At 39.1% G+C, this 16405-nt stretch overlaps 1 protein-coding gene across 1 annotated transcript; it reads left to right on the plus strand.

The window, feature by feature from the left end:
• The first annotated feature begins 1182 nt into the window (after window positions 1-1182).
• LOC147548723 (cationic amino acid transporter 5-like) lies at window positions 1183-3876 on the plus strand. The gene is made up of 2 exons (XM_086669229.1): window positions 1183-1565; window positions 1880-3876. The coding sequence occupies exon 2, from the start codon at window positions 1886-1888 to the stop codon at window positions 3638-3640; it is 1755 nt and encodes a 584-aa protein (XP_086525355.1). The 5' UTR covers window positions 1183-1565; window positions 1880-1885; the 3' UTR covers window positions 3641-3876.
• Window positions 3877-16405: the final 12529 nt, after the last annotated feature.

Below are 16405 nucleotides of genomic sequence, written 5' to 3' on the forward strand. Positions count from 1 at the left end.
CTGCCCAGTTATTTGAGCATAATAGGCAATCCTATATATTAAAACACGTCAGTCGGTTATGTGAGGTATAAGTCTGGTCGTTCATTTTGGTTAGGAATTTGATAGAGATCACATCCAACGGTCAATATAACATCCTCTTCTTGTAATTCGAATCAAAACAAAAAGGTATTAATATCAATAATTAGTTTAAAAGCTAAAACCGGTCTCCCTAAAATATCTCACTGTTCAAAAAATGTGATCTAGCGACGTTAGCCAAAAGGAATTTGTCGCGTCCGACGACGGAAACCTAGTAGCTTTAAAAATACAATCAACTTCATAAAAAAAAAAACAACATTCAACCTTTTGTATAGGCCAGCGCTTTGGGGAAAGCTAAATAGTTTCCGGGGTGTGAAATTTTAAAGGGAATATGTAGAATTTTAGAAATTTTCCGGGGAAATAAATTTTAAGGGGAAATAAAAAAAAAACACTCCACCTCACCTCTCTCTCTCTCCACCTCACCTCTCTCTCTCTCCACCTCACCTCTCTATCTTCTCCGACAAGATCGCCGGCCGGAAAATTTTCCGACCGGCGACCATTAAAATAAAAAAAAAAAATCACTCACTCTCCCTCTCTCTCTCTCTAAAAAATTTTTTTTTTTTTTTTTTTCTTCTTCTTCTCTCTCTCTCTAGACCAAATCCAGAGAGAGAGAGAGGATCTATGAAGGTCCTGTTCGGGACCTTCAACAGGTCCTCTCTCTCTCTCTAGATTTCTAGAGAGAGAGAGAAGAAGCAAAAAAAAAAAAAAAGTTTTTTTGAGAGAGAGAGAGGAGGGAGAGAGAGTGAATTTTTTTTTTAATGGTCGCCGGCCGGAAAATTTTCCGGCCGGCGACCTGTCGGAGAAGAGATAGTGGTGGGGAGAGAGAAGATGAGGTGGAGAGAGAGAGAAGATGAGGTGGAGAGAGAGAGAGCTGAGGTGGAGAAGCTATTTTGCTTTCCCCCAAATAAAATTGTCAAACAAAATTGACCAATTTTTGACCAAGTCTTCACACCCCGGAAACTATTTTGCTTTCCCTAAAGCGCCGGCCTTTGTATATAGTCATTAACCTGACTAGGTTCAACAAAAAAAAAAAAAAAAACCTGACTAGAGTCTAGATACATGATATAAATCTCCTTACACATTACTCCCAATAAAATCGAAGGTCATTCATTGTACGTCATAGTTTAAACCTTCCGTGCACATGGTTAAATTCACGGTTAGGATTACAACCCGGAAACACAACTCGACTAAAGACCTGACTGAATAAACTTCCTTTTAGGGCTTCTACAGTCCCCAAAACCAGAAACCAGTGAAGAAAAAGGGAAAAACCCTTGGAACAAGATTTACTTACTTTTTAGATTCTTCCTTCTTTTTGCAGCAATTTTGAAGTATTTTTCAGTTCCAAGTTCCACCACTCTTTCACCAGACTTGAGGGTTAGGGTTATCGTTGGAATTGGCCCTAACAGAAAATTATATGATTAGTGAGGCCGTTCCGTTGACTCATCTGTATCTCTTTCTGGAGTGGCAGTCCACCATCAGTCTCCTGTCAGGTTTTCTTCTCTCCCTTTATAGTAATAAACATTCTATTTTTTTTTTCTCACATGTTTGATATTGTTGTATTTGAAGATTCCGATCCCAATTAGGTTATTTTAATCTTTATATTTTGATTCAACAAACCCATGTTTTAAATTCTGATTCAAAAAGGGTTTCAAAATCAACATCTACCCAAAAGAATGATTAGAAAATCAAGTTGAATCCCTAAATTCAGCTGAGTTTCCAATTTTCTTTAACAAATATATTACTATCAAAATCTGAATCCCTAGAACTTATGTCTATCTCTACTACTCCTTTGATTCAATCACAGTCAATCATGGAAGAATCTCAACAAAAAAGTTATTGGAGATGGAGCAAAAATGACTTCTTCCCTGAACAATCCTTTCAAAATTGGACTTCATACAGGTTAGCTCTTTCAGAGTCTAAGTTAAGATTCAAAGATCGATTCCTTAATCGTTCGACCGATTCGAATGAAATTGAAGTTCTTAGTAAAGCAAGTGAGAATAAATTGAAAAAATGTCTCACTTGGTGGGATTTGATTTGGCTTAGTTTTGGGTCAGTTGTTGGAACTGGAATTTTTGTTCTAACAGGTCAAGAAGCTCATAATCATGCTGGTCCTGCTATAGTATTATCATATGCAATATCTGGTCTTTCAGCATTACTATCTGTCTTCTGTTATACAGAATTCGCTGTCGAAATTCCAGTTGCAGGTGGGTCTTTCTCTTTCTTGAAAATCGAATTAGGCGATTTTGTTGCTTTTCTTGCTGCTGGTAATATACTTTTAGAAGCTGTAGTTGGTGCTGCTGGATTAGCTAGATCTTGGACTTCTTATTTTGCTACGCTTATTAATCGCCATCCCGATTCTTTACGTATAAAGATTGATCAATTTGCAGAAGGATATAATCTTTTAGACCCAATTGCTGTTGTTGTTCTCTTATCGGTTTCCACCATTGCCATTTCCGGAACTCGTGGAACTTCAAAATTGAATTGGATTGCATCTATTCTCAGTGTGGGACTAATACTGTTTGTGATCGTAGCTGGTTTTTTCAAGGGTAGTCCGTCAAATTTAACCCCGTTCGTTCCTAATGGAGCGGGTGGTGTTTTTCAAGCTGCAGCTGTTTTATTTTGGGCATATACAGGTTTCGACATGGTCGCAACAATGGCAGAGGAGACTAAGAATCCTTCTACTGATATACCAATTGGTTTGATAGGTTCAATGTCGATGATCACTGTGGTTTATTGTTTAATGTCATTATCATTATGTATGATGCAGAAATATACTGAATTGGATGTGAATGCTGCTTTTTCAGTAGCATTTCAAAGTGTTGGATGGAAATGGGCTAAATATTTAGTTGCTTTTGGTGCACTAAAAGGTATGACTACTGGATTACTAGTTGGTGCATTAGGGCAAGCACGTTATACTACACAGATTGCTCGGTCTCATATGATCCCGCCTTGGTTTGCTTTAGTTCATCCAAAAACCGGAACCCCCATTAACGCAACCGTATTGGTAACACTTCTTGCTGCTTGCATTGGTTTATTTTCAAGTTTGGATATTTTATCGAGTGTTTCTTCGCTTAGTACTCTATTTATCTTCATGTTAATGGCAATTGCTTTGATTGTTAGGAGATATTATGCCAGAGATGTTAGTTCTACGACTGATATCTATAAATTGATTCTGTTTCTATTCTTGATAATTGGTTCTTCCATTGGAATATCGGTTTATTATAACCACAATCCAAATGGATGGATTGGACATGTGATTAGTGTACCATTTTGGGTTCTTGGAAATTTGGGTATTATGATTTTTGTTCCACAACGACGGGTTCCGAAGATTTGGGGTGTTCCATTAGTGCCATGGTTGCCATCTTTGTCAATTGCAATAAATTTGTTTCTAATTGGATCGCTTGGTTATGAAGCTTTTGTGAGGTTTGGGATCTGTACATTGGTGATGCTTGTTTACTATTTCTTATTTGGTCTTCATGCGACGTATGATATTGCACATCCGAAGCAAGATGATCCGGAAATTGCTAAAGAAAATCAAGTTTCTAAAGTTGATTCTGGCTCATAGCATTTAGTTTATTCCTGTAGCTTCATATTTGTGGTTAAATTTAGTATGGTTCTTGAATTTATGAAGTCATTTTAGGTGAAAGAACAAAAACATATGGATCTGAATGAACTATTTTGGTGCTTGTGTATTGTAGAATAGTTCGCTAAAGTTTAAACTCAATCAAGAGTGTTGATTCACGCTTGAAACAATTCTCTGATGGAATTCAATATGAATATATGTTCTTCAATAGCTTTTCATATGTTAGATGGAGAATTTGACTATGTATAGCAGTTTCAAACTCAGTGCTGCCATCTTGAGATGAAGTTGCTTTTTTTCTACCCTAATTTCTTGCTCATTGCTAGTAACTGCACTTTGTATTTTCCCTAAAAGAAAATGTAAGAGAGGACGCTTCAGAAATAATTTGGTCAAACTGCGGTTTGTATTTCTTGAAAATAATTTGGCCAATAAAATCATTTTAGAAAAGAAATATCATATTGAAAAAATTACAAAAAAGCATAAAGAGGGTGAAAAACATACAAATAACAAAAACAAAAAAAAAACGTTGGAAAAAAAATCTAAGGATCAAATGACAATTTTCCTACAATGGCAAGACAAATATTTTTTTATGATTTTTTTTTGAGAAATCGACTACGATCTACGTTAGTAGTTACAAGGCATTGATACGTCATTAAGATGTGATAAACACGATAACTGCACAACATTCACTTTATTTAGTGTTTAAATTACATGAGATAAATCTTGGTGATAAACTGCTTCCGTCGAGACTCGATCCCAAGACCTCATGTGCTTAAGAGGGTTGTCCTACCACTACACCAAAGGATGGTGGACGTTTTTTATATGAAATTGGAGAACAACTGCTATCCTAGCCCAAAATACCCTTGATGGCATCCTTCCCTTCTTCAGTCCGCCCAGCAAAGAACACAAAACTTTTGCCACAATTGGCCTCAAGTCCAGTGCAAAGAAACATCTTGTCCAACACCCTCCTCAGAGCAACTGCTGACTCCTTATCTCCCTTCATGAAAACCATGAGATCATCTGTAAAACAAAGGTGGGTGACAATAGGATTCTTGCATTTAGGATGTATATGAAAATTCTCAATTTTCTCCTCATTAAGAAGGAGCACAACAAACACCTCCATCACCATCACGAAAAGATAAGGGGAAATTGGGCATCCTTGTTTCAACCCTTCTTTCCTTCAACGTATCCATGAGTCCCTCCATTAACCACCACATAGAACTTAGGAGTAGTAACACAAGCCTCAATCTACTTGATAAACATAGAAGGAAGATTATATTTCTTAAGAATCAATAACAAGGCATCCCATCTAACAGTATCATAAGCCTTCTTCAAGTCTATTTTCACAATGCACTTAGGAGTGTTATCCTTCCTGCCATATGCCCTCACAATCTCATGAGCCAACATGATGTTATCTTGGATGGACCTGCTTGAAATGAAAGCTGACTGATTCTCTCCCACTAAAGAGCCCAACAACTTTTTGAGCCTAACTGTTAGAATTTTAGTAATGCACTTGTATACCACATTACAACAAGCAATATGCCTAAAATCCACCATAGAGACGCATTTGGAATCTTTGGAACTAGAGTGGTTAAAGTGGCATTAACCTCCCCTAGAAGTTTTCCTGACTTAAAGAAGCTCATGACTGCCTTAGAAAAGTCATCTCCAACTATAAACCAACATCTTTTGAAGATATAAGATGAAAAGCCATCAGGCACTGGACCCTCATCAGACCCAATAGTAGACAAAGCAAAAACTACCTCATCTCTAGATACTGGATCAGTGAGCCCAAGCCCTTCCTCATCAGCCAGAGCAACATCAAACTCAAAAGAGTCCAGAATCTCTTCCCCTGCATAATCATCAGTGTTGGATCCAAATAAACCTCTGTAGAACTCAACACACTCATCTACTATAGCTCGTTGATCCTCAAGAACCCCCCTGTACTTGAAGTCAACTTATAGATTCTATTCCTTGCTCTATTTTCTTTGACAGTACTATGAAAAAAATTTAGTGTTAGAATCATCCTCAGTAAGCCATTACACCCTTGCTTTCTGCTTTAACATAGAAGCTTCAGCCTGAGCCACATGAGTGTAGCTATTCAGAGCCTGCCTCTCTTGCCTTCTCAGCTGAATATCCTTTTGTCTACTTTGCAGCTCCTTCTGCACTTCATCCAAGATTCTCTTAGCATGGACCACCTGCTCTGACATTCCATGGAAGTTGACTACTTTCCATTGAATTAGCCTAGCTTTCACCCTCTTCAGCTTAGTGACTAATAGAAACATGGGTGTACCCCTCACTTTGCCTGCCCATTCCTTCTTCACAAGCTTAAGGAACCTAACTTCATCACACTAGAAATTATAAAACTTAAAAGGCCTCCTACCCAAGCTAGGAACTTCAAACAGATCCAAAATAGCTGGGGAGTGATTTGAAGAACCTGACAGCAAGAATGAGGTCCTAGCATCAGGAAAGACATAAAGAAGATCCACATTAATGAGAACCCTATCAAGCTTAGCTAAGATGCACTCTGAGTCTTGCTGCTTGTTACCCCAAATGTAAAAACTACCACTATAGGGTCAGTCAAACAACTCTGTTGCTTGAACACAATCAACAAACTCTCTGAAATGGCAAGGTCTGACCATCTCCCCAACATCCTTCTCCTCAGGTTTCATAATTGAATTAAAATCTCCCATGAACACCCAAGGACCCTGACATATCCTAACAATGTCTATAATACCCTCCCACAAGGCTCTCCTTTGAAGCCTATCATTATGCCCATAAACACAAGCTAACATGAAAGCTTTGTTATCCTTGATTCCTTGGTGCCAACCCTCACAACCACCAATTGATCTGAACTAAACTCATGACACACTTGCAACTGAGTATGGTCCTAAGCCAACCACATCCTTTCCCCACTATGTGCCATGTAATTGTCCATAAAGCTCCAATAAGGATTAATTGCTTTCTGACCTCTTACTTAATTATCACCTTGAACTCTAGTTTCCAACAACACAAACAGACTTAGTTTATAATTCCTCATGAGGTCCTACACCTTTCTTATTCTTGAGGGACCATTAAGACCCCTCACATTCCAACATCCCATGCTACCCATTTAGAAACCTCAAAGGTTTCCTAGCCATCCCCAGCTTTGAACATTCAGCTGATCTAACTGCACTAGCTGCCTCCATAAGCCTAGCCCCTTCCTTTTTGAGAAAACAATTCTGTCCTCTATGCCACCTCCTTGAACATCCTTCTCAGCCACCATGCCTTTAAGTTTAACATGTTCCTGGGACTCCCTCAAATCAGCCCCCTTCCCTGACCCTAAAGATCCTCCCTCATAGGGTCCTTCATCTGCTAATCACACTCTTTTGGGATCCTTGGTACAGGTTAGATCACCCGCATGAGGCCCAACCGAGCTTTTGTCCCAACTCTGCTCTGCCTTCTTCTTCCTCTTACTAACTGTAGTCCAGTCATCCTCCTCCATGCCACTACTAATGTTACTAGGTAGTTCCATCTCCTTCCCACCATATGTAGCAGCATCAACCCCTTTATTAGAGTAGGTATCATCTCCAACCCCCTCCTCATGTGCATCCCCCTCCTTAAGCACATCAAATCTATTGTGCATTAGTTTGCCAGCTCCACCAGCCACCCCTCTTCTGCTCTCGACTCGATTCTCCTGAAAAGGCCCATGAACAGTACCTTGCTGCTGTCTATTCATCATACCATCCCTTCTCACATATTTCCCTGCCCTTTCATCAAGCCCTCTGCCTCCTCGACCAACACCTCTACCACCATAAGCAACTTCTCTCATGCCTGGCATAGGATTGGGTCTGTCATTTTGTCTAACAGGTTGAGTACCCTCCTTTATACCTTGCATCTCTTACTCATTCTTCTCCCTATCGGAACAACTACCATAAGGACATCTCCCAACAAAGTGTCCAAACTCCCCACACCAAGAATAAATAGGGGGTCGCCATGCATATTCCACTTTAATCTTCTTCACTCCATTCCCATAACCATAAAAGAGATCTCCTCTGTAAACGTATAATCGTTTCCTATTTCCACACATACTCTGGCATAAGCCATCCTGGACTTAGTAGATGTCGGTTCATCCAACATTATTTGATTACAAAGGATGCTCACTGCCCTAGCAATACCCATGGGGTTCCAGAAAAGAACAGGAAATTTATGAAGGCAAACCCAAACTGGCACAATATCCAAATTCTTCATCTCCTCCCCAATAAAAGGAGTCCATGGCCTAGTGATGAACAAGTGATTCAGAATAAACAGTGGCTCATGATCCAGAGCACTCAGTCGATCATCCTCTAGAGAAAATTTAATCAAGAAGGCAGCATCGCCATAGAGTGTTAACTTGAGCCCCCTAGGCTTCCATTCCTTCAATAAAGCTTAGTAGACTATCGAGAAATGTAACCTTCGTCCCACAAAAGACCCAACCAACAAGGACTCACACTCTCTGAGTTCATCAGCAAACTCAGTAAACGAATATACTGCAACTGGTTCTCCATTAATGACAGAATGCTTGGTATAATCAAGCTGAATGCATGAAGCTCCCTTCCTTTTAGCAAACAAGGAAGCCCAATCAGGTTTCAGAGGAGATTTCTCTGGCGCCATTCCTTCCCTTCCTTGGTTTGAAGGCAGCTCAGAAGGATTACCCCAACACTTCTCACCACTCGCAGCCTGTTTCGAGGAGCTTCCTGGTCCTTTCCGACCAGTAGCACCCTCACCAGGATGAGGAATAAGCAAAAGTGTCCCCTGGCCTCCAACATCGATCACTCCATAGAAGCTCTGCCAGAGAAACGAGAGATTATCGGAATAATGAAAACACTACTAACAGTAACAACGACTGGGGAATTTCCAAGAATCTCACCGGAAAATACCCAATCCAAAACTCGCCACCTCACTCTTTAACTTTCCTCTAATCCTCAAAGTGTTTTTATTATACGCTTCAGAAATAATTTGGTCAAACTGCGGTTTGTATTTCTTGAAAATAATTTGGCTAATAAAATCATTTTAGAAAAGAAATATCATATTGAAAAAATAAAAAAAAAACATAAAGAGGGTGAAAAACATATAAATAACAAAAAGAAAAAAACGTTGTGAAAAAAAAATCTAAGGATCAAATGACAGACAAATGTTTTTTTATGAATTTTTCTTTTTGAGAAATCGATTACGATCTACGTTAGTAGTTACAAGACACTGATACATCATTAAGATGTGCTAAGCACGATAACTGCACACTATTCACTTTATTTAGTGCCTAAATTATCTTGGTGATAAACTGCTTCCATCGAGACTTTATCCCAAGACCGCATGGGCTTAAGAGGGATGCCCTACCACTACACCAAAGGGCGGTGGACGTTTTTTTTATGAAATTGGAGAACAGTTGCTATCCTAGCTTGAGCAAATTAACAACCAGAATTATAACCATCGTTTTTAAATCTGTTATTGTACTTTTGGTAATTTCACCCTTATTTTTGTTGTCATTTTGGAAGTCACTTGGCTTTCTCCACTACTATCGAAAGGCTCAAACCGCCAGTCTCTATAATTATTTATATAGCCACTGACTGTATGATTATCGAAATTAATATAAATAAAATTTCAAAATGACTCAAACTATCTCTTTCAAGTTAAATATTATCACTTTAGGTATGTGTTGCCCAAGTCAATCTGTTGGTTTCTTGACTGGTCAAAACTGACTAATATTTGACTCACCTGTTTTAACTTTGGTCTCGTCCGATATCAAATCTGAAAACAATTTCATATGCAATCAACAGGAAAAAACCGAAGGCTTATAATATCTTAATACCATTCGTCTTTCTAACAGTAACACCTGTTTATGAAAGAAATGATTTTTAGGCAATTCTCAGTACTGATTTCAAATCGGAAGAAAAAAAAGAGATATGCTCGTTTTTTTTCTTCTGATTTATTCCAATAAAATCAAGTAAATTTTGAGTTAAGAATTAAATACACAAAAACCGGAATATTAGCGAAAGAATTATTTAATCGAGACAAGTATCTATCTTTCCTTAAAATAATCAGACTTCACGTACAATTCCACATAGTTATGGGAGCCATCTAATAGGATACAACAATTAGTCTTTCAGTTTACATGGTACTTAAAGCATCTCCAATGCAACACTCAACAAAAACTCAACTAATCCAATGTGTCAAGTATGTATTGAGATTTTCTTTCTTAGGTGACACTATTGAGATCCCAATTCAAAATACTTCTCCAATGCAACACTTAAAAAACTCAACAATTACGTTAGATTTACTCTTTTTTATATTTTAATATATAAAATGATGATGTGGGTCAATTGAGATACAACAATAAATGTTGAGATACTCAAACGCAAACTCAATTGTTGAGTTTTCTTTTAAGATCTCAAGATTTATTGTTGCCACATCATATTGAGATTCAAGTTCAGTTTTGCATTGGAGAATGTTTTCTTATTAAAAACTTAAGTAATCTTAGGTGCAACTTGAGTTTTTCAAGTTGAGTGTTGCATTGAAGATGCTTTTATATTTCAAAAGCAGTCAAACCAGAAAGTAGACTAAACCTCAGTCTTCACGCGAACTGAACTTGACTTGAAAACACTAATTTCGATTGTGCTGCTTATACTTGAATACTTTAATATTATATGAAATTGGGAATTCCAAATTCCAAGGATTTGAGTCCTATTTAATGAAAACGAATAGATATCATTATAAGCAACACTCGTCTGGCAACAAACAACATCTGTGACAGTTGGAACCCCAAAAGAACCGAAGATCAATGGGAAAAAGTGATAAATCTAAGACATCTGCAATGGAGTCTATTATATTTTGTTTCATCATGCTAGTAGAACGTGATTCCTTGGATCGAATCCCATTTATAGCTTTTTTTTTTTTGATGAAAGAAAATATATTAAAACCAAGCGTCTATTACAAACACGCTAGAAATCAGAAAAGAAAGAGACAACATCATTCCAAAGTTTCTTACTCCCGTGAACACGTCCCCATTTGGCTAACACATCTGCATAACTATTACTGTTCCTAGACACATGAGAGAATATAATTCCTGAGAAGTTATCCTTGATATCTTTGATCTGTCGAATGATACTATGCGATTGCCATTGAGTACATCCTTCCTCGCCATTGAGAGCTTGGATTATCGCTTTATTGTCACTTTCTAGATGAACATAAGATAGATGCATTTGCTTCGCGCTTAGCAGACCATGCAGTACCGCTAAACTCTCACATTCTTCCGCATTTTGTCCTCTAACACTATCTGCCACCGCCAATATAAAGTTGGTTTCTGCATCGCGCATGATATAACCGATTCCTGCCTGTTCATGTAAATTAACAAAAGAGGCGTCTACATTGATTTTTATATATGGTGTCGATGGAGGTCTCCATGTTTGTATAATCGTTTGATCTTGACCCTTCGTGGTAGTGAATTTCTCTGTTCGAAGAGGAGTAGTAGAGGTTTTGTTGATCCTTTCTATCAGTTGCATTGGAGTCTGTTTAGTCGTTGTAAAGCAATTTTCACATCTAGCTTTCCATAGAAACCAAAGAATTTTAGCATACAGATTAATAGTATCTTCGTCAAGGGATTTCCATTGGATTATCCATTGAATAGTGGTACAAATGTGCTCAGTTCTAACTTGGTAGTGAAACCACGTAGCTTTTGCAAACGTGCAATGTAACATGACATGGTCTATGGTCTCCTCGTGATTACAGTTCACACAGGAATAATTATGACCGATAAATTTGCCGATCCTTGATTTTACTGGTAAGCTATTCGTACAGCACTTCCATAGAAATAGTTTGATTCTTGGGATAGTATTCATGTTCCATATGAAGAACCAGTCCATCTGTTCCTGCGTATTGTAGATTGTGTTGGTTCTTAAAAAGTTGTACATGGATTTAAGGGAAAAGTTACCTGTCTTAGTCAAAGTCCAAATAGCTTTATCTTCATCACTAGGATTTAGATTGATGCTTAGAATCGCCCTGCAGATCTCATTAGTAAAATACATATTAATATCAGTTAAATTCCATCTACCGTTTGTAATTAGTTGTGAAACTCGATCATAGTTACAACCTTTATCATTAATAATAGGTGGAGGATGATTAGGTATCCAGTAGTCAGTCCATATATTGGTTTGATCTCCTTTGTTAATATTCCAAAAAATCAGACTCGCGCTTTGATCATAGTATTTTGAGATAGATTTCCAAGGCCACGAGTGATGATTCTTGGGTGGTTTTGGTTTCTGTGATTTATGAAAATACTTCCCTTTCAGCACTTGGACCCAAATGGCCTTCGGATTACTAATAATGCGCCAGTTCAATTTATGAAGGAAAGCTTGATTGTCTAGTTGCGGAAGGCGAAGCCCTAGACCACCATATTTGCGAGGTTTGCAAATAGCATTCCAGTTGATAGTATGGAAAGTTTTGGATTTTCCCCACCAGAAAGTCCGTTGAATAGACTCAATGCTGTTGCTTATACCTTTAGGAAGGGCAAAGCACTGCATTTGGTATCGGGGAACAGCCGCTGCGATGGTTGATATAACTACCGAGCGGCCAGCTTGGGAGAGGAGATGAGTTTGCCATTTGGCGAGTTTATTCTTGATTTGGGTGACAAGGGATGTGAAAGCTTGTTTCTTATTGCGATCAACGAAGAGTTTGGTACCGAGGTATTTATCCCCCGACGAAGATAGATGAACCTTAAGTTCTCTGATGATCATCCTCTTGAACTTGGGATGCGAGTTTTTCGAGAAAAAAATATTCGATTTAGCGTAATTAATCATTTGACCGGACGCATCACTAAATTCCTTCAGAATTTGCTTAAGATTGAAAATATTCTCGAGTGAGTTCTGGCCGAAAATGATGCAGTCGTCAGCGAAAAGAAGGTGTTTGATCGAGAAATTTGCATTGGGAATGGGGAAGCCAATAAAAGAGCTTTCATTTTGATTCTTCTCAAGAAGCCGACTAAGACCTTCCATGGCTATGGCGAACAGAAACGGAGAGAGCGGATCACCTTGCCTAATGCCCCTACTGACATTGAAAGTATTACCCGGCCGACCATTGATAAGCACCGACATCGAACTCGTAGAAAGACAAGTGTTAATGAGATTGATCCATTGACTAGAAAAGCCCATCAGCTGCATAACACTCGCCAGATAGCTCCATTCAATTCTGTCAAAAGCTTTAGACATGTCTAGCTTTAGGCCAAAATAGCTTTTGGAGCCCTTAACTCTCTTGAATGAGTGGATAATCTCCTGACTGATAATAATATTATCAGTGATTTGTCTGCCCGGGACATAAGCTCCTTGAAAGGGGGATATGATATCCGTCAGTATGGGTTTAAGTCTATTAGCCAGGATTTTGGTAATGATCTTATACGTGGTGTTTAGCAGACTAATAGGACGGTAATCAGCCGGCGATTGCGGAGTTTTGGTTTTTGGCAGAAGGCAGATGTGTGTGTGATTAGCCCTCTCCGGAAGCATGGAATGCTGAAAGAAAGAGTTGGTCATGAGATGAATATCCTCCTTAACAGTCTCCCAATTAGATTGGTAGAAATAAGGAGGGAAGCCATCAGGCCTTGGCGCCGCACCAGGCTTCAGGGAGAAAGTAGCCTTCCGAATCTCGTCGAAATAAGGAATAGCAGTAATAGAATCATTCTGCTCATCTGAAATCTGAGTCTCGAAGCAGCTAGTTATATTTGAGGAGAGAGTAGAACCCGCTGTGGTGGAAATTTGCTGAATATGTCTCGAGAAGACCATCGCGATTTCCGCTTCCTCATTCACCCACGTATTGTCTTCCTTTTTAATGGCCAGAATCTTGTTCTTACGAAGTCTAGTGGTGGCTTTGGCGTGAAAGTACTGAGTGTTTCTATCACCCAGATTGATATTTGCAATACGAGATTTCTCCTTCCAAAGACTCTCCTGCTGAAGAAGAAGATGCTCGATCTGGGAGTAAGTATTTTGGAATTCCTCACTATTGTTAATCTTTTGAAGATTCTGCGTAAGCTGTTTGATTGTCATCTCCAGATTACCAAAGACCTCTTTGTTCCACTTTGCGAGCTTTATCGCAAGAGTGTTAAGCTTGAGCTGAATTTGAAGAGGCTGTTTGGGCCAAGTGGAATTAATAAAGTTAGCACAATTGGGGTGAGACATCCATGTGCGAATGAATTTGAACGGTTTCCTGCCCATAGCCGAATGATTCTTGGTAGCAAGAAGGATAGGTTTATGATCGGATCCTAGGGTGTCTAAATGGTTGATTATGGTGTGAGGATAATTACTGATCCAATTATAATTCGCCACTGCTCTATCCAGACGCTCTTCAATCAGATTCCCTGCAAATTGCCTGTTAGTCCAAGTATACGGGTACCCCACATAACCTAAGTCATGAAGGCCCAGATCGTTAATCGTATTCTTATGAAGCTGAATCGTCGGGAGATGCGCCGGTTGACCACCCTGCTTCTCCGAGGGATCAAGAATACAGTTAAGGTCCCCTATGACTAGCCACGGGTTATTATCACTAGGGGCTAGACTGGCAAGACACTCCCAGGGTTTCATTTTATTGTTTTTATAAGGAGACCCGTAGAAACCCGTGAGAAAAATCTTATTATCCAAAACATACTGTGTAATTTTGACATGGATCATATTAGTATTAGCATGAATAATATCCACCTCAAGATCGGTATTCCAGAAAAGAGCTAGACCTCCAGCTTTATTCACAGGGTCGACCACATGCTTATAGTACATGCTATTAGTATTCACCATTTTGTCAATGTCTACGTTCATACATTTTGTTTCCGAAAGGAAAATGATGTCAGGATTATGGTCTCTAATAAGACTCATGAGATGTCTCCGGTTAGCAAAATTATTGCAACCTCGAACATTCCATGCCAACACTTTTAAATCCATATGTCCGAACACCCAAACAGTCACCCTAAAGCTACAAAAAACCCACCCGCCGACAAAAACCACTAACTCTGAACCCGCACTAAGACTCCAAGACACTCTCTATAAGCACTCCTACTACTAACTCCCAGTGGCCTGCCAATGAGAGCACTCCGAATGAATGCCCTCGTAAGACAAAAACCCAGGCCCCTCTGACCTCAAGCCTAAGGGCACACTTTACTCTCTCCTAAGGAACCTACAGACAAACTAGGCCGACCTCCTCTCTAGAAACTCTATTGAAAAATCTAAAGGCAGCTAGTAGCTAGATTCCCTATAGCCAAAGGGAGCAACTGAGACAGCAAAAGAAACTAGTCCACTTCGACCCCACAGAGAATATAAAGTCTAAAGGCCCATACAACTTAACAAGAGCTACCGAGGAAACTAGCAAAAGAACACTCAACCACCCCAGAGATCTTAAAGTCTAAAGGCACTCACGACCCTTAACATCTAAAGGCCCTCACACACCAACCCCAATCACTAATGGAATCAAAGTGCTCGCAGAAAAGTGGACTGAACCACACACCAACAGACCACAATCGGGATCAAAACAAAACAATCAAAATAACACCAAGAAACTACTAAAAGAAGTTAAAAGCCAGATAAAGTAACTAATACAGGAAAGAGCAAGTAAATAAAGATAGAACAAAGAGGGTTAACAGAAAAGGAAATAGATAACTATAACACCATAGAACTAATACAAGTACCTGCAAGAAACATAAGACTAAACCAACTAAGGCTCGACCAACACAAAGTCTGTGACTGACAAAAAGGAGCCTTAGAATCTTACCACACCATCTAAGAAAACAAAGCACAACCCCAAAAAAGATCCTTCCAGGCTTACTAGCCACAAAGGAAGAAAAACTACTAACTAAACACCTACCAACCTAGACCAAGTAGAGAACAGAAGATAAAACTTATCAAACAAAAAACACCAGCACACCTACACCACTCCACCACCCCAGGGACAGAATCAGTTAGTAGACGAGATTGAGAGTGCAGCTTCCTCCCCTTCTCTTGCATTAGTTATAATATTCAAGCTTTGGTCCAATAACATAGATTCCTGTAGCAATCTCCTCACTTCCAAGTTGTCGATCATGGCCGAGTCTACCAAAGAGTTATCATCAGACAACTGAGAGTTACCATCTGAGGAAGGTCGAGGGTGACCTCTGAGTCTTTTACCAGCAGTGGGAAAGAGAAGATGTGGTGGGATAACACCATGAACAGGTGAAGGAGGGGGAACTAGTAAAAGAGGTGGTTCAGGGGCTTCAACATTAAGATCAACCAGAATATCCTCCATATGATCATTATTAGAACTGTTGTCATCTTCAGAGGAGTTATCAAACAAAGGACAATGGTTAACAGGATGCTCAATGATTCTACATAATTGACAAATGGCTCCAGGAAATTTTTGATAACTAATTTTAATTTCTTTCTCACCATCAGAGAAAATTGGATTGATTACTGCAAGGAGGGGTGTTCGAATGTCATAAAGGAAGTGAACACGAACTGTATTATTGTTAACCCTACCAAAATTACGTGGCTTGATGTTGATGATCTTACCCATGCAACTGAAAATGAAGTCGAAGTCTTCACGATTTTGAATGGCTTGGGGGACTTTATAGAGGGTACATCTCATAGGTTCATAGTAAAGATCATCCGTCGGTTCAGTTAGAGGGAATTCAACTGTTTTAAGAACTAAAAGCATCCCTCGAAGAACCCAAGGACGACCATAGTTCAGAGCATCCATAACAAACTGAGTTTTAGGTTTGATTATGAAAGTGTTTAC

The sequence above is a fragment of the Eschscholzia californica genome, unplaced genomic scaffold, assembly GCF_041429995.1.
Source record: "Eschscholzia californica isolate CP2 unplaced genomic scaffold, dmEscCali1.0.p SCAF_3, whole genome shotgun sequence".
NCBI lineage: Eukaryota > Viridiplantae > Streptophyta > Magnoliopsida > Ranunculales > Papaveraceae > Eschscholzia > Eschscholzia californica.

Bases quoted from the DNA above. Each gene is read 5' to 3' on its own strand.
- LOC147548723 (XM_086669229.1), top strand. From the start codon at position 1,886: ATGGAAGAATCTCAACAAAAAAGTTATTGGAGATGGAGCAAAAATGAC.